This window comes from Hemitrygon akajei, chromosome 7 (assembly GCF_048418815.1).
Source record: "Hemitrygon akajei chromosome 7, sHemAka1.3, whole genome shotgun sequence".
In the NCBI taxonomy this organism is placed as follows: domain Eukaryota; kingdom Metazoa; phylum Chordata; class Chondrichthyes; order Myliobatiformes; family Dasyatidae; genus Hemitrygon; species Hemitrygon akajei.
The window spans coordinates 180,079,438-180,103,740 of NC_133130.1; the positions used below are offsets into that span (position 1 = coordinate 180,079,438).

At 36.6% G+C, this 24,303-nt stretch overlaps 1 protein-coding gene across 1 annotated transcript in view; it reads right to left on the reverse strand.

The window, feature by feature from the left end:
• Positions 1-24,303, reverse strand: part of fnbp1b (formin binding protein 1b) — a 210,662-nt gene that overhangs the window by 46,498 nt on the left and 139,861 nt on the right. Inside the window, exons 9-11 of the mRNA XM_073052772.1 lie at positions 11,192-11,383; positions 6,100-6,282; positions 2,014-2,097 (exon numbers count right to left, since the gene is read on the reverse strand). Of these exons, the coding sequence (XP_072908873.1) occupies positions 2,014-2,097; positions 6,100-6,282; positions 11,192-11,383 (459 nt within the window). The remainder of the gene's footprint in view (positions 1-2,013; positions 2,098-6,099; positions 6,283-11,191; positions 11,384-24,303) is intronic.

A 24,303-nucleotide genomic window follows, 5' to 3' on the forward strand; every position in this document is an offset into this window, starting at 1 on the left:
ACTTCCTTACTTGTTTCCCACACCTTACACCATTCGATATCCTTCTCCTTAGTGAAGGATATCCTTCTTCTAATCTAATGTACTACATTCAGTGTTTACAATACATATGCATATTGGCTGACCACTTTGCCTAACAACACACACAAAATGCTGGTGGAACGCAGCAGGCCACGCAGCACCTTAGATGTTGGCCTCTGCGTTCCACCAGCATTTTGTGTGTGTTGCTTGAATTTCCAGCATCTGCAGATTTCCTCGACTTTGCTTAACACCCATGTTTAGTCCACAGGAGTGACTGTATGTTTTCTACTGTCCACCACTTCATTCATCACCTGGCCAGTCCATCTGTGACATTTGCTTAGCTTTTTTTGCTCTCCCTCTAGAGGACATATCTTGGAGGTAGATATTTCTGAACTTATCCATTAATTTATTGTGTCCTTGCTCTAACTGCCTACATTTTTGTTCCCTTGTTCCACTTCTCTATCTCTACTTGCCCCCATCAACCCACTGGCAGACTACCTTGTTCACAGCTTATTCCCACGTCAACCCAGAGCCCACTTTATTAGAGATACTCCCTTTATATTATCCATCTCTTCCCTTCTCTCAATGCAACCAAGTGGTAACTGATTTTCTTTCTTGTCCAGTTCTGACAAAGAGTCTTCAACATAAGCTGTTAATTGTGTTTCTCTTTCCACACATATTGCATGACCTTCTGAGTGTTTGTAGTATTTTCAGTACTTTACTATTGTGTGTGTTTGTTGTATTGCCAGCCTGGCTGGCTGAATGTAGATTATAAAAATATAAAGCAACTACAGATGGACAAATTTCTTATCTTCCGTTAAATCCTCAAAATGTTTTACTGCATCCTTGGGTGATAGCTGACTCTTTGAGCTGTTGATAATCTTCAGAAGAAAAATGGAGAGCTCTTAATTGTTGAAAATCATTCTTCTTGTTCTGCTTTTTTGGGTTTCCACATGCCACATATTAATCCAAGTTAAATGGAGACCTGTGCCTGATCTCTACATTTAGACTTCAGGATCTTAATTTTTAAGGGTTGTCTATTAGGAATTGCATAACAGAAAGATGGTTTCTCCAGAGTTCTATCTGGGAGAATCCACGAGTCCACTGGAGGCTGAATGCGGCCTGTCCTGGGGTTAGAGAACTGTGAATGTGCATGGGAGGGAGGAACATTGTTTTGCTGTTGTTGCGTTGCCACTTGGTATATTCTGTTTTTTTTTGTGTTCTCTGATGTTCTGCTGAACACCGTGGGCATGCTTATGTTGGTGCCGGAATGAGTAGTGACACTTACAGACTACCTCCAAGTACACCCTTAGGTGTGTTGGTTTTAATGCAAACAATATATTTCACTGTATGTTTTGATGTACACGTGGGTAAATAAATCTGAAGCTGAATTACTTGATGTCTGCATTAAGGAACTCACTTTAAACAGGATACAGACTTTAGCCTTATTAGAAATAAGTTGTGTTTAGATATTTTTTCCATTGCAGTTATAGTGCAATATTTCACATGGATGGTCTGATGAAACTAGTTCAATTCTCAGATTTGACTTCAAACCAGCTACATCTTGGCAATAACTTTTTGACCTAACGTTACATTGTTTGACACAAACTTTCACTTTACACTTTTTCTGAAAAACTTGAACTTGCACAAGATGTTTTCAATATATAAATATAAAATAATTATCTAGTGAGAGCAGCATTAACATTTTGTGAAGTTCACTGTTAAATTAAACCAACAGCTTCTTTTAAGAGACAAGATGGATGTAACTTCCGGCACATTCTATACTACAGCCGATTAAGCCCGTATTAGCTTACACCTTTAATATATTTTAGTCTATTTATTTTGCGTAACAATGTTTGTTATGTCTTTATAATTTCTAAGCTTATTAATTAAGACATGCAGAGTAGTTCAGAAGAGGTCAAAAGTATGATTTAATTGCTTGTGTAAGTGGGGCTAGTAACTGAGTGTATGGGAAATCACCATACATGGACTTACAACAAATTCCCTCGCCTCATATGCATAAGTAGGTTTCCCTAATGTCCTCTTCATCAGTTCTTTGTGACAATAGAAAGACCGAGGCTGGGGTGTGCATTTGTGGAGAAGAATACAACCACGTTAACAGCCAGCAATTCAAAACTAGCTTTTACCTACTATAATGTTTATAGGGTAAAAGCTACAAAATATAGGGTAGGCCTTAGTATAGGATTTCCTCAATCAAGGATATTATTTTTCAGTGGCTTGTTCATATCACAGAGATGTTCTTTAGGCTAAGTTTAACTGAATTTGATTGGTTTACCAGAGGAAGGGCCAAACAGAGGTTTAGCTTTGTACCTTTTATCCAATGTGAAAGGCATTTTGGAACTGAACCACATTTTTACCCCTTCAAATATGATCAAGGTCAGGAATAGAATTAGTATTCTGAATTATCTAAGTTTGATGAGACACTGCTTACTGTTAGAAAGCAGGTTTGAAGCAAAACTTAGATTGTCAGGGTACATCAAAACGGATAATAGTATATTCTCTGATCACAGAAATATTAGCTCAAATCACTGTTCCTTTCATATTATCACATTTTAACCTTGTGTAAAAGTAAACTAGCAAATGCATGTAATGGCAATAGGCCATTAATGAACTGCAAGCCTAATTTTATATCCTACAGCAATCAGAGGTTGGGCAGACATCATATTAATCTGTCCTGTTGCAACTGTGATTAAAAATTCTACAAAGATTTTTAGGGCAAAGGGGCAAAGCAGCTAATTATCTTTGATCTGCATGGTCATTGCTTCCACAAGGTCTTTATAATTATTGAAAGAGTGAACAGAAACATTAAAGGACTAAAACCTTCAGATGATAACACCATACAGTTGGCAAACCATGTTGAATTGGAACTGAGCAAATGCAAGCAGCCTGAATCAAGTTCAACTGACAAAATACACCTATTCAAGAGATCATTTGGCTCTTTGCAATTGTGACATCACTGATATGGTTTCCCTGAGCTCGCTTCTTACCATAAATTAAATGAAAAATCCTTCAGGCCAACATTTGTCCTATAGTTTACCATCACAGCCCATCCAAGTGGACTGATGCTTGACTCATTCTGGATTATCTTTCTGATCTCCCTTTCCTCGCCCCAACAGAGCTATCCTTGACTCCTCGAAATGAGATCCCTTGGCATCATCCATAAACACAGCATAGGTTTTACTTGCAGGCTGACAAAAATCAACCCCATCTTAACAACACTACTGTCTCCAAATTATAAGATCACTTGTCTGACAATTCTGAGCAAGACGGACAGAAATTTCTTCCAAAATTGCCTGTCACAATCTCCATTCTCTAACCACAAGATTTTTTTTACATACTGTACTTGACAGGCAGGATAGTTTCTAACCCACTGACATATTTGACCTTGAGATAACCAAATTAAGACTATCAGCATCTGCTTCCATCCCTTCAATATCCCAGTTCTGCTGTTATCCCAACTCATCTGCTGCTGAAAGCCTTGTTCATGCCTTTATGTCTCCAGATGGCCATTCAAGCGGACTCCCGGTCAACATCACTCACCTTTCTCTTTCTATAACTGTGAACATCTATAATTCTGCTGTTTGTGCCTTAACCTCAAGAAAGTTCTTTTAACCATCATATTATGTTGATTCTTGGTTAACAAGTCTTAACTTTAAACATTTTATCCCTTTCAAATCTCTCTATAATCCTTCCCTAATTCTGTGATTTCATCAAACCCTCCAAAATATCTATGTTCCTCTCATATCAGTTTTTCATCATCCCAAGGTTAATTGCCCCTCTATTAGTAGCTGTCCCTTCAGTGATTAATGCACGAACCTTGAATTCACAACCAAAACGTCCCAATTCTCCTTACCCTCTTTTGATGTTTATCAAATCTCCTCTTCGGTTCTTGGCCATCTGCTCTAACACTTCCTAACCCGTGTGCAGATCCTTGAGGTATTTCAGTTTGTAAAATTGCTGTGTAATTTACATCCCCATTGACCAAAGTGGATTCAGCTTTTTGTTATTTTGTGCTCTGCAGAAGGCCATTTCATAAGGGCTATTTTTTAAAAATTCCAAACTAACCCATATAATGGGCTAAATAAAAGTATCTATGTCACTGCAGTTTTCAAGTGACAAACAGGCTAATGACATATTGACAATATAGCAGGACCATTTTGAAGATTTTTTTAAAAAAACCATGCTGTAGACCCTTGATTGAGGAAATTTTTTTTTACCTTTTATGAATTTCCCAGTGGCTCTGAAGTAATTACAAACTTTTGAAATATTCTAATCAAAATATTCACATTTTAAAAATACTAAAACCTCATTATTTATGCAATGTAGAATGTGTAAAAGCAAACAAGGAATGTATAACAAAAATATAGTTTTCTGCTGTGTGCAGTTGACTTCCACAGATACATAAAGCTCATACATTTCAAACATTAGTATTTTGAAGGTAGCTTAGGACACATTTCAAAGGAAGAGTCTGTATTTTTAATTTTTAACGAACAGTTCATTAACTAATATTTTATCCCAAATAGTTGATTTATTTTCAAAGCATCCAACTTCCTTTTAAATCTAATTCTTTATTGTTGAAGCCACGTTCATTTTTTTTTACATATGGTTGCTTTCAAGAAACAAATGAACTTACAACAAATTGTATTTGTAAATATATTGATGTCATTAACTAAATTAGTTGGTTGTTAGGAAGATCTATTATCTTTTGTTCTTTTAATTTGAAATTTTAAACTTTTGTCCTAAACTTCCTTTGTAGAAAGATGAAATGCAACCTAAGTTTTTAATATACCATTTCCTTTAATCTTCCCTTAATACGATTCCATTTTAACCCTTCCACAAGAAAGTGTCTTTTCAAGTGTACCAGTGCAGTCTATAGATCTGGCAGGCAGGACACACAAAAATTAATAAGCATATACTTATCTGAAAGTGCTAATTATGGATAAAGCACAAAAAACATTTCTAGGCCACTACAAGTGAATACAAAATATTCTAAAGATGATGTTTAAAATAGATGCATATCATGCTACCTTTTGTTATTGGAAGTAATCCTTCTGGAACAAACAGAGAGGATTTAAGTTTCTAACAAATACATTTGACTGAGATATTACAATTCCCCTCTAAGTACTTTGTATTTTGGTCTTGTACAAAATAATTTATAAGTTATTTCTGGCAATTATTAAGACAATCAACATGCTTCTTATAAAATAATTTGAAGGGGCTTTGTAATAATTTTTCACAGTCTTGAAAACATGGACTCATTCTGGAAGAGACACAGACCCACTGTTAGTTTACTCAAGATTCACATTTCAAATTCAAGTTGAAGCTGCAAATGTTTGCAGACTATTTGACCACAAGACACATTCAAAATTAAAACAGTGTCCTCAGTACACATGGAAAAACCTACTTTCCAACAAGGAATATTTAAAACTACGTGTGAGTGGATATTCTGTGTTTTGTTTAAACCTTTCCATTCCATCATAATAAGGACAATTAAAGCAGACCTTAATAACTTATTTTGAGGATAAGGCCAGTTTAAAACTCTGCTACTGGAGAACTTCTTTTTAAAGGTTGATGATTATTATTAGTTTTACCCGAATACTATACCAATTAAATGCTTAAATAAATGCTTTAATATATATTAAAGCCATTTGGCTCATTTTCTCAGTCACTGAAATACCTATCAATTAGTCCCTGATCTGTTGTCACAATTCTAGACTTTTGTTTCTATTGTAATAGTCACACAATTCCATTTTTAAAGTTCCTACTGAACTACTTCCACCAAGCTTTGAGACAGTGCCTCATTCCAGTTCATTGTAGTTCCCTGTGTAAAATAAAATTATTTCCTTGGATTTATAACTATTAAATATTTTAGAAACTCTTCTGAATAGTATTTCAAAATTTAAGTTGCATTTCTACAATGTTTAAGAATAAGAGGCAATTTGCTAGCTGCAAAGTGCTCTACAATTTCAGCAAATATGCACATGGACAATCTTTCACAGACAAACTTTAAGGAGGAAGTACAAAGTACAAATAACTACAAAAAGATGAAATAAAACTTACCCCCCGCTTTAGGCTCCTGAAACAGTGGATTTTAGGTTTGGAGGTCATAAATTCGTTCAGGCGGTGAGAGAGGGGCTCTTTTTGCTGCTTGGGAGACTGAGGGCCATTTGGAACAGCAGAAGGTGTGGAAGAGGAAGGAGGAGGAGGAGGGGGCTGATGAGGAGATGTCAAAAGGGACATAAGCTACGAGTAAGAGATGGATGTAAAAAGGGAAAAATAAAAAAGAAAAAAGCGAACAGAAATAAGAACACAAAATGCACACAAAAATTAAGCTATGGCATTACAAACAAAGGTAAATAAAAGATTAAAACAATTGCTGATAATATGCATCTGAGACAAACAATGGAAGAACTGAAGAAACAATATCGACAGAAAGCACATGCAAAAATTGATTCATGCACATTTTAACTGTTGAAATATTATTCTGTAGATATGCCAGCATGTTTTTTTAAAAATTTCATATAAAAGGCAATTACTTAAATGTAAATCTGAGATATCAAGATAGAAAACAAGCAATTGATGGCCTGATGGCCTCACTGGGCATTCAAAGGCTTTTTTAAAATAATTCTAGAATCTATTTATATGATGAACATCTAGAATCGTGACATTAAAATCCTACTTGAGTTCAGTTGAAACAAATTACAAAGCTAACAAATCTAAATGGGATTTAATACCACAATCTTTCTTTGCTGCTTTTAAAGCACTCACACAATATAGCTTGGATTGGGCATTAGAAAATTCAGATAGCTTGATCCTTGGTAATAAAAGAAAAAGTGACATTATGGATCGTATCAAATGATCAATTGGGAGCAGTATAAAGAACCTTATATATACACTAGGATGCAATTTTAAACATGCACAAATAAAAATAATTAGAGAATCTTCATGGTTGAATATAGTTACTATACGCCTGCATTAACTTAACCTATCCTCTAACTGAAGAGCAAGTTTTGCAAATGACTTAATTACCTAGAAAATGTAAAATTCAGGGACTGCTGGTTCAATGCAATACAGAGAGGCCAAGAAAAACTTTTAAAAGGAACACTTTTCAATGATACCAAAAATAAAGTGATAGAAGTTGTTTTCAGAGTCATTTGTCACGTCTCCCTCATCGCTGGCTTCCTGATACTTCTTCAATATGACTATCTTCAAATGCTAATTGAGGAAACTGCTCTTATTTGCTGGTAAGCCACATTACCTTAATTTGGAATTTGAGCCACATAGGTTGGTTACGTATAGTATATCAATTTAGCATCAGAGTCAACCCCTGGTGCTTTTAGTTCTCAACCCAACAGAATACCATCACTGCGCGATGAGTTTGATTTGCTCACTTAGTTTTTTAGTTAAGTTTAAATATCCATCATCTAGATCTTTAAATCTTGAATTGTCATTTGCAGCATAGCAGACTGAGCCCATTGCTTGACTGCTGATAAAGAAATGCTTAGTTCAATCCCATGTCCATGTTCTTGTTAACTAATCACATATGAGTCTTGCCGAAGGACTTCGGCCTGAAACGTTGACTGTACTTTTTCCATAGATGCTGCTATTCCTGCTGAGTTCCTCCACCATTTTGTGTGTTGTTGAACTAATTATATAGGTTATGGCATATCAAGTACTTAACCAAATACTTTTCAATGCCAGAATTTCTAGCTTTACCATCCTTTCAGACTCCCATAAATTTCTGGGTGAAAAATTCTCTTTGCTAATGGACACAACCAGCTTCTATAATATTTTATATGGTATCTACTTACCTTCAGTTACCAATATCTATATTTTGTGTGTCTCAATTACAAATCATATTCAAAGAAAAAAGCCCAACTTATGTTTTTAGTTACTTGCCAAAATTGAGTGTTTAAATCAGGGTTTCCCAACCTTATTTATGTCATGGACCAATACCATGAACAAGGGGCCTGTAGACCCCTCTGGTTTAAATTGAGAGGTATTTATTTGTTGAAACTGTTTTAAAATTATGAATAAACTCTTCTTGGGCTTGCAGCACCAGATCGCTTTTTTTTACTTTTTAATTACTTGAATCTGTTTGAGTTGCTTTAAAATATCAATGACTGTAGCATGTGTTAGCATGATGGTAACTAATTCACAATTTGGCTTCTCACCTTTAAATCCTTGTATTTTGTTGGGAGGAAGAATTAGGCCACTTACTCCTTGGAAAGGAAGGATTTAAATGGGGTTCAAGAACACGAATCATCAAAAGGCATAACAGTTTAATAAGGTAATTAAAAGGCAAAGATAAGGTTGGAATAAGTTTCCAGAAGGGCAGTAATGAAAAGCAGAGGTGTTATTTTGAAGTTAACAGGCCATCTATTAGACAAAATTTGTAATACTCTGCAGAGACCATACCTCTATAGAAAAATTATACCTGGAGAGGTAGAAAATAAGATTTACAATGATGATACTGGAATTGAAATTGTTAAGAAGAAACTGATTGGTGAATTAATTGTGGTCATTTTGAAATAAGAAGACAGAGACACCAATAAATCCAACAATGAATTCAGGAGAAACACCTTTATGAAGAATATACTACGATAAGCAAGTTGCATCCATGTATTTAAAAGGACACAAGATAAATAGCTATGTGCTGAAGTTCAATGAGGATGGCAGAAGAAAGTCTCAATATAGCTTAAGCATCAACACTGTTATACGGGGCTGTGTGGCTTGATTCTGTGATGTACATTTCTGGTAAGACCAATTAACTGATATTAGGGGCAAACAAGTCCACAAAGATGCATTTAACTTAGAGCTGAATTGTGGATAAGAGGCAAAGAGCTTGGCTATATTCCTATTGTGTATGCCTTTGGTGAAAAGGAAAGATGAGCTGTACACAGCTCAAATAATTAAAAACAGATCATACTATAAATAACAGGATAAAGCTGAAACTCAATGTTTCCAGGAACTAACTGAAGCATTGTGCTTCTTCATCATTCGATTTAAGATTTACATTGTACTGATTGATTCTTAATGTCCAAGGGATGCTACAATTTAAACCACTCAAAAGTCAATGTGAAAATTTATGCATTATTTGTACAATAATAATTATAAAAGCAATCCCTGGGTATTGTAAGTATTTCATTTCTGTCTGTATATTTCTGACACATGTCAGTTTACAATTTCAATAAAGGTTAATTAACGTGAACATTTATTCTCATCCTCTGTATAAAAAAGCACTGGAAGAAAATGCCCCACACCCAATCCTTCATTTGAATGGCCTTGAAGTATCACTGTTTGATAAATTATTTTACAAGTGTCAATCGAAGAGAGCGGCTTGTCAATTTCCAAAGTAAACCTCTTAAGTGACCTCCAGCTGTGAACCAGCAGCCTGAGTTGTTAAAGATGACAGCATTTGTTTGATTACTGCAGGGATGTTAAATGTAAACACACAAAGTGCTGGAGAAACTCAGCAGATCAGGCAGAATCTATGAAAGGAAATAAATAGTGTAAATAGTGCACATTTTGGCTCAAGACCCTTCATGGGAGAGAGTGGAGAAAGAGGGCAGGTCAGTATAAAAAGCAAGGGGGAAGGAGTGAAGTAAAAGCTGGCAATTGATAGGTGGGTCCAGGTGAGGAGGGAAGATGGGAAGGTAGAGAAAGGGCAGAGTGGAAATAATGCAAGAAGGTAGGAGGTGATAGGTGGACATGACAAAGAGTTGAAGAAGATGGCATCTAATAGGAGAGGGCAGTGGACCATGGAATAAAGGGAAGAAGGTGAGAAGGAGAGCCAAAAGGAAGAAGGTGTAGGTGATGGACAGATTGAGAGGGCAGTACGGGAGAAAGAGAAGGGGTGATGGGGCCAATTGAATGAGGGAAAACAGGGGGGGTACTGAGGAGAGTAGTTACCAGGAGTTACAGAAATCAATGTTTATGCTATCAGATTGGAGGCTACCAGGGTAGAATATGAGGTGCTGTTCATCTACCATGTGTCTAGCCTCAACTCGGTCGTGCAGGTGAGTGGACAGACATGTTGATGTGGGAAAGGGAGGTGGAATTAAGGTAGAAGTCCATTAGGAGATCCTGTGAGGCAATCCCCCAATCAGTATCGGTTGTACCGATGTAGAAGTGGCATAGCAAGAGTACTGAATGCAATAAAAGACATGGATGGATTCACATGTGAAGGACTGTTTGGGCCTTGAATGGTGCTAAGGGAGGAGGTATAGGTATTACACTTAGCATGGCTGTGGGCTGGGATAGAAACAGTTTTTTTAAGGTTGTCTTTTGAACTAAATAGCTGCTACCCCTATACTAGGACTCCAAAATAGGTCTGTATTTATCTAACTATCTTTCCTAACTTGAAAAACCTTTAAAAAATTTATGGGAGAATTTGAGTAAAGTTGGATTTCTGTGAGTGAGGTCTTACCAGAGGAACCGCTATAGTTTCTCATAAAGATTATGTCAACCTTCGACATTTTCCACATGGAGACTCTGTATAATCCCATATAAAATCTGCATGCGTTTTTTTAAATATATAAAATTACCTCGTATTTTTGCCCAGTGCAAGCTTTTAAGATTATTAGGTTTCATGTTCTAACATTTTGAAATGCCATTACTTTGTAAAATTCAATTATAGAATGTCTTCCTTTGCTACCTAAGAAGTATTTGTTTTCATCAGATGTACTCATAAAGTAAATGTTTTTTTATGCACAGTAGTATTGGAATATCAAATAAAGACCATTATCATTTTAAGCTGGCATAACTACTATAAAATCCAATGAGAAAATAAATCACAAAGTTCCAAAATGTCTAAATAAGTTACAGCCAAGTGGTGTTTACTAAAAGAGAATAAAACCATGCTGTTGCACATGATGTAGAAAAATATGGTTAGTTTGTTAGTCAAGAGCATGGAAAGCAAATACATGCCCTTTTTAACAAAAATCAATAATAACAAACCACGGCAAACACAAATAAACAGAACCACAATTTAAAAACTGAAGTAAAATCAAAGACCATTCATCAAAGTATAGCCACCAACCCGATTACAACGAGTCACAGAATATTATACTAAGTTCTCAAAATAATGATAGATATTAAATGAGAGATGTTAATTGTAAGGTTTATAAACATAGACACTGAATGCTTTTACCTTATTTTTCTTGATGAAAGGCCAGAGTTTGCCTTTGGATTTGCCACACTTGTCCTGTTTGCCATCAGATCTGCTATTGGAGAGGCTACTTTCTGAAACTGTTCGTTTCATAGTCTGGCTGAAATCTTCAAATTCAACATCTCCAGGCTGTTCAAATCCAGATTTGAAAGCCTCAATCACTAATTGCGTGTCCTAAAATCAAGAAATATTAATCATTTTATCAACTCTCTCGGGTTTTCTGCTGTACTGTATATCACACAAAACATTTACTAACCTTCAATGGAAACTTCAAGGTTATATGGAATATATATTTACTTTGAAAGAAGTGAGTTCTAAATTCTATTTTACTGAAACTGCACAATCCACAATACCAAAACACAGCAAAATATTTGTGAGCAAAGCACTCAATATTATCACAAAGATTTAAGCAGTGTTAAATCAAACAAGGAATACAACAAGCTCACAGAGATATACAAGCTGAATACTTGTCCTAGTTTATTAGACAGTTATGTGTCACTGCACATAATTTTTAATTAACAAGTGGAATACAGGCTGAACTGAATGCTTTTACATATGCACTTTGCTTGAACGATTGAAAATTATTCCCACTTTCTTCTTATCTCACCACACTATAGCATCACCTCCTTCAAAGTCACTGCCTCGGACACTATCCATGATAAGTCATTTGATTTTCAAATATCTTTTGTTTCAAAATATCTCCTCACTGTCCCGCTTAGTTAAATAAATAAACTAATACCCCTCATCATTTTCTCTCAAACAATGCTGGAGTTTTTGGCTTTGGTGATAATATGCGCTTTAACAACAATTTCAGAATGTGGTACAATCCGTTGTTTGGATAATTTAAGTGCTGGCCCAGATGGACTGGGAAGGCAGGGTGTTGAGAGTCAGGCAAGGTTGCATCGCTGAGCCAATTTGGAGAGTTCAGAATGATTTCTAATTTGGGTTCTTTTGGGTTCCTTGCTTTGCGGCTGCCTGTAAGCAACAAATCTCAGGGTTGCATAATTTATACATTCTTTGATAATAAATGTACGTTGAGACTTGAGACTTTGAGAAATCCCATACAACATGTAAATTTTGCAAATATCTACTTGTATTAAATCAACCGTTTGAACCATATTTTGTAGCCATTTAGGCAGATGCTGGTTTCACCTACTTACTTTATGGTTTGGAATCCAACACAAGAATACTCAAATAACAACTATTATAACTTCAGAACTGCTTCATTTACATATAAAACTGTTTTGTAAGGCAAGTTCTCAGATAATATAACCAGCTAGAATACCCTGTTTCAGCATTACACATTGCTGTTTTCTCCTTACATCAGAACTATAAAATATTTAAATTTTGAGAGGAGAAATCTAACACCTTAATACCTTGAAAAATTTTGCCCATGAGAATAATTTTGTTCAACAGTCAACAATCATTCAGCAACCAAATTAAATACAATACTCAGCTTTGCACAGCAGAAAGAAAGCCTTGTAGGGGCACTGGTTAGTCAAATTTTTCTCCTCCATATAGTTCAGAAGTGTGTTCAGAAAAGTAAGTTTTATTTCTCATTCTTAGCTTGCAAAACAAATCAGCAGACTTCAGGTGACTCGAGTTAGCAATTAAGTTGACATCACAATTATATTTAATAAAGTTATATCAAATTATTCCTGGTGGACAGTGTCAGAGAATATCACAATTGCAAAAAAAACCAAGACTGGTGGCTAAATGTGTGGAATTTTAAAATGAAATCCATGATATATTTTGGATTTTTTATAAATAGTAAATAGTGCCTTTTTGCATTGAGAACTTAGTTACACACTACATTTACTTTACCATCTGTATTTTGAGGCATCAATGTGAAAATAAAGAAGAAACCCATTTGAATAACTACACCCTTGGAACAGATAGCAACAACATCTGGAGATTGCTCAGTCCTGGCTTATGGATGAATGAGCCAGAAGCCATGACATTGATGAACTCATTAAGGGGAAACCACCTGCAGCAGTAGAAGGATTTCATAGAAAATCTAAATATAGCAATGATGCAGCCTGCCAAAGAAAGATCCAACAATAGATCAACAATTGTTTTCTGATTCTAGACACATAGGAGGCAGGTCTCCATGAGATAGCTAGGTGGCAGTTGGGAAATCACAAAAATTTTCTTTGTTCTTTAGCTAGAAGCACAGGGAAAGGGGATCAAGGAAAATGCAATGTAACAGGGAGGTGAAGTTGAAAATATAAGGAATGGGCCATGTAGACTCTTAAACCAGCTCTCATAGTCAAGCTTTGACAATCATTTTGTTCAGTAATGAATTCATTGACTGAATTTCTATTGGTTTTGATCTTGCAAATACAGTTGAAAACTGCTAAAATTTACAACCAATTGTTTGAAGAAAGGCCAAAAGGCTCTATTCCTTAGAAAACATCTTGTCCTGATATCTAAGGCAAGGAATCTATTGGCATCTACCAGATGAAGATTTTAAAGAATTGCATGTTTAGTCATAGAGTTATACAGCACAGAAACAGGCCTTTTAGCTCAACTGATCCACACTAATTACAAAGTCCCACCCAAGCCAGTTCCATTTGCTAACGCTTGACCTATAATCTTCTGAACCTTTCCAATTCATGTACCTGCCCGACTGTCTTTTCAAAGTTATTATTCTACCTGCTTCAACTACTTTTTCTTGCTGAGAATTTGATACAGAAATCAGCCTTTATGTAAAATGTTGCCCTTTGTGTAAAACATTTCTCTGCAATCTTTACCACTTCAATTAAAGCTACAGCCTCTAGTTTTGATTTCCCCACTCTGGGATAAAGACAGTGTATTTGCCCTATTTAAAAGCTATTATTAATGCTTTTTGAGATAGTGATTTAGATGCATATCATATTTTTTACTGAGTTAAGTATTGTATGTAATTAGTTTTGCTACAACAAGTGTATGGGACATTGGAAAAAAAGTTGAATTTCCCCATGGGGATGAATAAAGTATCTATCTATCTATCTATCTATTGATGCCCCTCATGATTTTATACACCCTTTAGTCTCCCTCTGCTCTAAGGAATAAAGACTTTGCCTGTAAAACTTCTCCAGATAATTCAGACCCTCTAAACCTGGTAAAATACTTACATAGTTCAACTCTTGCTCTTCTAAACTCCAGCAAAATAAGTTCATGTAATTTATTTCTTACATTGTATAGTTCTCTCTTCAGGATCAATCCATGAATCTTTGTTACTGCCTCCAGAAATGTGCATCATTCCTTGCATAAGGACACCAACAGTTCTCCAAGGAGGCTGATACCAGACTTCACACCAAAGCCCTATCTAACTGTAGCAAAACCTCTTTACTATGTTACTTCACTCCACTTAAAATAAAGGTTGACTTCTTGTTTGCCTTTCCAAATGAAAGCAAAGTCTGCAAATGCTGGAAATCTGAAGCAAAATTAGACTGTTAACATTCTGTTTTTATTGTTTTCCCAATTGATCTTCCAAATTAAAATTCTGAGATTGATGATATCAAAATCTCTCTGTTTAAATACCTACTTGGCTTCGTCTTTAAAAAATAATTCTTTCTATCATTCCCACCAAAGTAAACAATATCTTACTGTACAACATTAAACTCCATCTGCCATTTTAACTAGTCTATATCTTCCATTCTATCCAGAAGCCATTATCCCAAATGGCTCTGATTCAAACTTGGTCCCTCATCTGAGTGTTTGACATGAATAGTGAAAAACTGAGGTAGATGTACTCTGCTAATTTAACCTAATCATCTTAAAATCAACACATTTATTTGTCTTCTCCATTTTGTATCCTCAAGACCGACACCAAGATTGGAAGATGTAGTGGACAGCAAGGAAGACCATCAAAGCTTGCAGCAGGACCTGGATCAGCTGGGAAAATGTGTTGAAAATTGACAGCTGGATTTTCATGCAACAATTGTGAGGTGATGCAATTTGGAAGGACTGACTGGGGCAAACAGTCACGCTCTGAGTAGTGCAGTAGAACAGAGTGATCTGGGAATACAGATACGTAATTCCTTGAATGTGGCATCACAGGTAGGTAGGGTCGTAAACAAAACTTTTGGTACACTGGCCCTCATAAATTGATGTATTGAGTACAGGAGTTGGTATGTTTTGTTGAAATTGTTTGAGATGTTGGTGAGACCTAATTTGGAGTATTTTGCAAACACGAGGAAATCTGCAGATGCTGGAAATTCAAGCAACACACCCAAAATGCTGGTGGAACACAGCAGGCCAGGCAGCATCTATAGGAAGAAGCACTGTCGATGTTTTGGGCCGAGACCCTTCGTCAGGACTAACTGAAAAAAAGATAGTAAGAGATTTGAAAGTAGGAGGGTCTTGGCTTGAAACGTCGACAGTGCTTCTTCCTATAGATGTTGCCTGGCCTGCTGTGTTCCACCAGGATTTTGGAGTTTTTTGAGCAGTTTTAGTCACCTACATTCTGGTAAAATGTAGATATGATTGAACGAGTGCAGATAAAATTCACAAGGATGTTGCTGTGCCTTGAGTACCTGAGTTATAGGAAAAAGCTGAATAGGTTTGGACTTTAGTCCCTAAAACATGGAAGATTGAGGGGAGATTTGACATAAGTGTACACAATTATGAAGGGTATAGACAGGGTAAATGCAGGACTTCTGGTAAGATGGCGACTGCTTAGCTGCTTCGAACTTTTGCTCCGTCATTCTTCCTATCTTTGTACTACATGTCTCCATTCTTAAACCTTAGTTAGGTATTTTATTGGGTTTCTTTTACTTGCATGCGAACACATCTATCTTATAATGTCTAACAAAAGTGCTAAAACCGGGAAAAAAGAAATTTCTACGACTTTGCCGGTTGACATTCTCGCTGCGTTGGAACAGCATCGACAAGATATTTGAAAGGAATTTAGAACTTATTTCAACCAGCTGGATGCCAAATTGGATCGGATCAACGCTAGAGTGGACGAACATGCTGAACATTTATCTCGCATCGACTCAACTTCTGAAGATTTAAAACGCCGTGTTCTTTATCTCGAGACTCTATGCTCCAGACTAGAGGAGAAGAATTGTAAACTTTTTTCCAAAATGGTGGATCTTGAAAACCGTAGCAGACGTTGTAATCTACGAATTCTTGGTTTGCCAGAGGCCACCGAACAGGGCTCTCCCGTGGAATTTTCTTCCAATTTTCTCTGTGAGATTTTTGGGAAAGAATTTCTTCCGACTCCACCTGAGCTTGAAAGGGCACACAGGATCTACGGTCCCCGTGCAATTCTGGGTTCCCGCCCACGGCCGGTAATTTTGTGCTTTCATCAATACCAGGTGAAAAACCGTTTGATTATGGAGGCACAACGCAGAGGTACTTTTGCGTTTCAAAATACAGTCATTCGTTTTGTGGAGGATTTTGCCTCCCAGGTTCTGAAGATGCGTGCTGAGTTTAAAGGTGTAATGAAAGTGCTCTTTGATCGTGGTTTCAGACCCTCCCTTCGTAATCCAGCCGACCTGCAAATTATGCTTACTACTGGAGAATATAAGTGGTTTAAATCAGTGAAGGATGCTGAGGCATTTGTTGGAAGTCTTCCGGCCAGCCTGTCTCCTTAGGAACCCGGTCTGACCTTCTAAAATGGTGGATAAGTACTTCTCGTAGTAAAGCTATTTTTTCTGGACTCAAGACTTTTCTTGAATAACTCAGACATTATTTATTGAAATTCTAAGGGCTGTAGACAATCTCTCCCTGGACTTGGTGCATTTTTTCTAAATAGCTAATCCGAGTTTAATGTTCCCCAGCGGACGTTTAGATTGTACGTGTGTAATCCATTTTATTCTTGTATAACTTTATCTATAGTGATCTACAAGCGACTTTAACTTGTTTTGGAGGTTTAGAGGTTTTATTGAAGGCCTCCCTGTTGGTTGATTCATAGTTTTTAAGTTTTGCTCCCTTTTTTTTCTGTAAATGGTTGATAAGTACTCTCTTCGAATCTACAATTTCCCCCTTTTCTCCCTCCCTTTTTTTTTTCTTTTAATCTTCTATAATTTTTCGCGGGTAGGTTAGTTTTGGTTTTCTTTTGATTTTCTTTGTATTACGTCTTATACTTCTGTTGAAGTTTTTCCTATTTGTAATTATGTTTTCTAGTGCATAAACTAGCTACCATTTGCTATAGTATCTATACGGAACTGTTAACGACACAGAACTGGAAGTCATACTTGGGTTAATTTTTTTGATAGAGCTAGCTGCTTTTCTTGGTAGCCGTCTAGTTTTGGGTTGCGAGGGTGGGGCGGATTCTCCAGTTCCAACACTACTCACTGTTTCCTTTGCTTTCCTTTGTTACTCAGGACATGTTTCTGTTTTGATTCTACGAATCTATGTTTACATTTTTGCTCCCAGACTGTTATTGTACTGCTTGACTTTTTATATGCCTGCTGCCTTCTATGCACCAACAATTGATAATGGTTAATACACTTAAATTTGTGAGCTGGAATGTAAAGGGATTGAATCACCCTGTTAAAAGAAGGAAGGTCTTCTCACATATTAAACAACTCAAAGCTGAAATTGCTTTCCTTCAAGAAACTCATATTCGTTGTTTTGATAACTCCCGGCTTTTGTCAAAGTGGGCGGGTCAGCATTTCCATTCATCCTTTGCCGCCAAAGCTAGGGGGGTCTCCATCCTTATTAATTCAAATATTCCTTTTGAACTCCATAATAAGATATCTGATACAAATGCCGTTTTATTATTGTTTCTGGTAAACTATATAATACTAAAGTTGTACTAGCAAACCTGTATGCCCCCAATTTTGATGATGTTAATTTTTTTGAACGTTTTTTCTCCTCACTACTAGACTTAAACTCATACTCTCTTATACTGGGTGGTGATTTCAATTGTTGGTTAGATCCTAATTTGGATCGATCATCCTCTGTTACTAGACCACCTACTAAATCTGCCTTAGCTATTCAATCGTTTCTCTCTAATTATGGTATCTCTGATATATGGCATTTCCTTCATCCTACTGAGAGAGATTATTCTTTTTTTTCACATGTTCACCATACCTTTACTAGAATTGACTACTTCTTACTCGATAATCAACTCATTCCATTTGTCTATTCTTGTGATTATCAGAGTATACTGATTTCTGACCATGCCCCAATTACTCTGTCTTTAAATTTTCCTGGTCTCCCTCAGAGGAATAAACACTGGCAGTTTGATTCGACTTTATTATCGGATAATGATTTTCTAAAATTTATTCAGGATCAGATAACCTTTTATTTTAACACCAATACATCACCTGAAGTGTCATCCCAGATTGTCTGGGATGCCATGAAAGCATATTTGAGGGGCCAAATAATCTCCTATACAGCAAATCTTAATAGAAAGTCCTGTGCAGATCGATTAGACCTCATTAATCAGATTAAAGATTTGGATCAACTGTATGCTCAAACTAAAAACCCTGAACTATACAAGAAGCGTGTAGAACTTCAAGCTAAATTTAACCTCCTGTCTACTCAACCTGTCGAACGGCAACTTCTTGAAAGTAAGAGTCGCTTTTATATCCATGGATAGATAGATAGATAGATAGATACTTTATTCATCCCCATGGGGAAATTCAACTTTTTTCCAATGTCCCATACACTTGTTGTAGCAAAACTAATTACATACAATACTTAACTCAGTAAAAAAAATATGATCTAAATCACCATCTCAAAAAGCATTAATAATAGCTTTAAAAAGTTCTTAAGTCCTGGCGGTAGAATTGTAAAGCCTAATGGCATTGGGGAGTATTGACCTCTTCATCCTGTCTGAGGAGCATTGCATCGATAGTAACCTGTCGCTGAAACTGCTTCTCTGTCTCTGGATGGTGCTATGTAGAGGATGTTCAGAGTTATCCATAATTGACCGTAGCCTACTCAGCGCCCTTCGCTCAGCACCCGATGTAAAACTCTCCAGTACTTTGCCCACGACAGAGCCCGCCTTCCTTACCAGCTTATTAAGATGTGAGGCGTCCCTCTTCTTAATGCTTCCTCCCCAACACGCCACCACAAAGAAGAGGGCGCTCTCCACAACTGACCTATAGAACATCTTCAGCATCTCACTACAGACATTGAATGACGCCAACCTTCTTAGGAAGTACATTCGACTCTGTGCCTTCCTGCACAAGGCATCTGTGTTGGCAGTCCAGTCTAGCTTCTCGTCTAACTGTACTCCCAGATACTTGTAGGTCTTAACCTGCTCCACACATTCTCCATTAATGATCACTGGCTCCATATGAGGCCTAGATATGAGGCGACAAATCTGGTAAATTTCTAGCCAATCAGTTGAGGTGTTCCAAAGCCAAACAACATATTACAAAGATCCGGAAGGAGAATGGTGACCTTACATCGGATCACCTAGAAATCAATGATACATTTAAAAATTTCTACTCTCGACTTTATTCCTCTGAATCTTTGAATGACAATATCTCTGTTGACCATTTTTAAAATAATCTGAATATTCCTTCGCTTTCATCTGATTTTAAAGCCAAACTTAATGCACCTATATCATCAGAAGAAATATCTTTTGCAATTTCTGCATTGTCTTCAGGGAAATCTCCTGGACCTGATGGGTTCCCCGTAGAATTTTATAAATCATTCTCTTCACTTCTCTCTCCTCAGTTACTCTCAGTATTATCTGACTCGTTTAGGTGTGGCCAATTGCCACCCTCCTTTAATGAGGCATCTATTATTCTTTTATTAAAAAAGGGTAAAGACCCAACAGAGTGTTCCTCATATAGGCCAATTTCTTTGCTTAATGTTGATGTTAAAATCTTGGCCAAAGTCTTGGCTTATAGATTAGAAACTGTTATTCCCTCTATTATTTCCGATGATCAAACTGGTTTTATTAAAAACCGTCTCCCTTTTTTTAACATGCGACGCTTATTTAACATTTTATATTCACCTCCAACTGGGATTCCTGAATGTGTTATTTCCCTCGATGCGGAGAAAGCATTTGATCGTATAGAGTGGAACTACCTTTTTGCAGTTTTAGAAAAATTTGGCTTCGGTCAAAGTTTTATCTCTTGGATCAAATTGCTGTATTTGTGTCCTACTGCCTCCGTTTTAACTAATTTTCAGAAATCCCAGTTATTTAACCTCAAACGTGGCACCCGCCAGGGATGCCCTTTAAGTCCCTTTCTCTTTGATTTGGCTATAGAACCCTTGGCGACAGCATTTCGAAATTGTCCTGAACTGACCGGGATTTGGAGAGGGGGTGTTGAGCATAAAGTTTCTCTTTATGCCGATGACTTATTACTTTTTCTTTCAAATCCGTCTACATCCTTACCTCCAATTTTTCACTTCTTGACCAGTTTAGCCAGCTCTCTGGATATAAACTTAATTTACATAAGAGCGAACTTTTCCCAATTAATAAAGAAGCACAAGAATTAACATTTCGTGATCTCCCTTTTAAAGTAGTTCATAATCAATTTACTTATCTTGGGATTACAGTCACAAGGAAGTTTAAAGATCTCTTTCCTGAAAATTTTGCCAATCTTTCATATACTATTAAACAGAGTCTGTTACAATGGTCACCTCTTTCTATGTCTTTGGTAGGTCGTATTAATGTTGTTAAAATGTATGTTCTCCCTAAACTTTTATATTTATTTCAATCAATCCCAATTTTTATTCCTAAATCTTTTTTTGATTCCTTAGACTCTATTATTTTGTCATATCTGTGGAAGAATAAGCACTCTAGAATTAATAAAGGTTATCTCCAAAAATCTAAAAAGGAGGGTGGCATGGCTTTACCTAACTTTCGTTTATATTATTGGGCAGCCAATATACGTTGTGCTACCTTTTGGTCTTTTTTTCATGGCCAACCCGAGTGCCCTAATTGGGTGGCAATGGAGTTGAGCTCCACTAAAGAATTATCTATCTCTGCACTTCTTGGCTCTGTACTCCCTAGTAGTTTGTCCAGATTAATAGTTAATCCTCTTGTTAGACACACTCTCCGTATATGGGCTCAGTTTAGGAAATTTTATGGTTTCCATGGTTTTTCCTTTTCTAGCCCTATCTTACATAATCACCTTTTTTTACCTACTACGTACGACTCAGCATTCCATGATTGGTATAGGAAGGGTATTAGACATTTTGAAGATCTTTTTATTGATAATCGCTTCGCTTCTTTTCAACAGCTCTCTGCTAAGTTCAATCTGCCCAATGCTCATTTTTTTAAATATCTCCAAATTAGACACTTTATTACTCCTTTAATTCCTAACTTCCCTGAAATGCCTGAGAAAAATGTTATGGACTTATTTCTTTCTATTAATCCACTAGGTAAAGGTTTAATATCATTTATTCGTGATAAATTAGCAGCCTTACGACGTGCCCCTGTGGATAAAATTAAAATGGCATGGGAGCACGATTTAAATACCTCCTTATCTGATGAGACGGGACTCGATTCTCAAATCGGTTAATTCAACCTCTCTTTGTGCTCACCATTGCCTTTTACAGTTTAAGATTGTTCATAGAGCCCATATGTCTAAATCTAAATTATCTCGATTTTACCCTAACATTAGTCCGCTTTGTGATAAATGCAAAAGGGGCGAGGCCTCTCTCATTCACATGTACTGGCTTTGTCCTAGCTTGGAGAAATTTTGGAAAGATATCTTCATAACGTTATCACATATTCTGAATCACCACCTAGAACCTAACCCTTTAATTGCTTTGTTCGGTTTCTGGGGTGAGACAGATTTACGCCTGAGTTCGACTAAGTGTTGAATATTATCTTTTGCCTCTCTCCTGGCTAGACGTTTAATCCTCCTTAGATGGAGAGATGTTGCCCCGCCCACGCATGCTCAATGGCTTAACGATATTATGGCCTGCTTAGACCTTGAAAAAATTCATTATTCAGTTCTTAATTCGGATTTAAAGTTCCATAAGGTCTGGGGACCTTTTATTGAGTACTTTCATAACCTTCCTCTTGACTAAGGTTTTTTTTCGGTCCCTTGCTTTCAGCTCCTTTTTTTGTTGGTAGTAGGCATTAATATCTTCTGTTGCTAAGTGTATTTACAGTTTTGGGGGTTTGATTGTCCTGATTTATATTCTCTATATTGTGTTGTGGTTGGTCTGGAGTTTTTTCTGTTGCGGGGCTTGGGGAGGATACTAATTTTACATGTCTTCAATTAAGGTGCTTTCTCAATTATCTTTCTTTGTATCATATTATTATTGTATGTTTGTTTTTGCACTGTATTAATGTTCATTTTGATCTGGGGTTTTTTATCTGTAGCTATCTAGAAAATGTATAAAAAAAACTAATTTAAAAAAAAAGACAGGGTAAATGCAAGCAGGCTTTTTCCACTGAGGTTGGGTGAGACTACAACTAAAGTGTTGGGTTAAGGGTGAAAAGTGAAATGTTTGAAGGGAACATTACAGGGATCTTCTTCACTCCGAGGGTGGTCAGACTGTGGAATGAGCTGCCAGCAGAAGTGGTGGATGAGTGGTCAATTTCAACATTTAAGATAAATTTTAATAGGTACGTGGATGGAAGGTGTATGGAGGGTTATGATTGCAGGTTGATGGAACTAAGGAGATTAATGGTTCGGCACAGACTAATGAGCCAAAGGGCTGTTTCTGAGCTGTAGTGTTCTATGACTATTTGTGAAATGTGGCCCATTTTATCTTGTCTTGAAATCGAATGACGTATGGAGCACAATCGAACTCAAAGTTCATTCAAAGTGCATCCATACTTTGCTGCATCCCCACAAACCTAATACATCTTCTCTGTTTTCTGACTTAGCACGCTAACAATCAGCAATGCGTAGAATGTAAATGGCAGGAAATTACTCTCTGAATAACAGCTTGAAAGCATTTTTGTATTTGTTGGAACATATTTAAATTATTACTGATGGATAGCAAACTGATTCAAGTTAGAACTGTAATCAAGTTACCAAAAAGTTTCATGATCAACTGAAGAATAAAAACAGTATTTCTACATTTATTGGTGAATGTATTATAAACTTAAATTTATATATAGTAGAGATCCTCATTCAAATTTGCTTAAAAGGACTCTAGCACTATAAATAATAGTAATGCACTGGGCCAGAGAGGGGGATGTCATTCTTAATTGATACTCAGTGAACCTCTGGTAGCCCTTGCCTGCCCTTGTCTGTGATCAATGAATTGACTTATGAGCAGAATACACCAACATAGGTGAAAGCTGATTTTTGCCATATCTCCAATGTCAGTGTTTCCGGTCCGTAATGAAAGGGAAGAATGATCAAAAAAACTAAGTCATACAATGATCCACCAAGTTGCACGCCAACTCACTTCACTTCTGAATATAATTTTCAATAACATCAGCACTAAAACTAACTTGGCTACAAAATAGGTTAGACCATATTTTGTTCATAACTATCTTAACTTCTCCCATGACACTAATGCATTACAGATTTCAAGACACTTAAAAAGTGTCATAACAGTCATTAAAATTTATGTCTTATGGAATACTAGTAAATAACTCAAAATAAAGCTTCTTAAATGTATGCTTATTTTTCAACATTATAACCTTGGATCTATTCATATTGTAATACAGTGGCATGCAAAAGTTTGGGCACTCCTGGTCAAAATTTCTGTTACTGTAAATAGCTGAGCAAGTAAAAGATGACCTGATTTCCAAAAAGCATAAAGTTAAAGATGACACATTTCTTTAATATTTTAAGCAAGATTACTTTTTTCATTTCCATCTTTTAGTTTCAAAATAACGAGAAAGGAAAAGGGCCTGAAAAGACCCTGCATGGTCGGTACTTAGTAACACCCCCTTTGGCAAGTATCACAGCTTGTAAACACTTTCTGTAGCCAGCCAAGAGTCTTTCAATTCTTGTTTGGTGGATTTTCACCCATTCTTTCTTGCAAAAGGCTTCTAGTTCTGTGAGATTCTTGGGCCATCTTGCATGCACTGCTCTTTTGAGGTCTATTTTCAAATTTTCGATGATGTTTAGGCCAGGGGACTGTGAGGGCCATGACAAAACCTTCAGCTTGTGCCTCCTGCGGTAGTCCATTGTGGATTTTGAGGTGTGTTTAGGATCATTATCCTGTTGTAGAAGCCATCCTCTTTTCATCTTCAGCTTTTTTTTTACAGATGG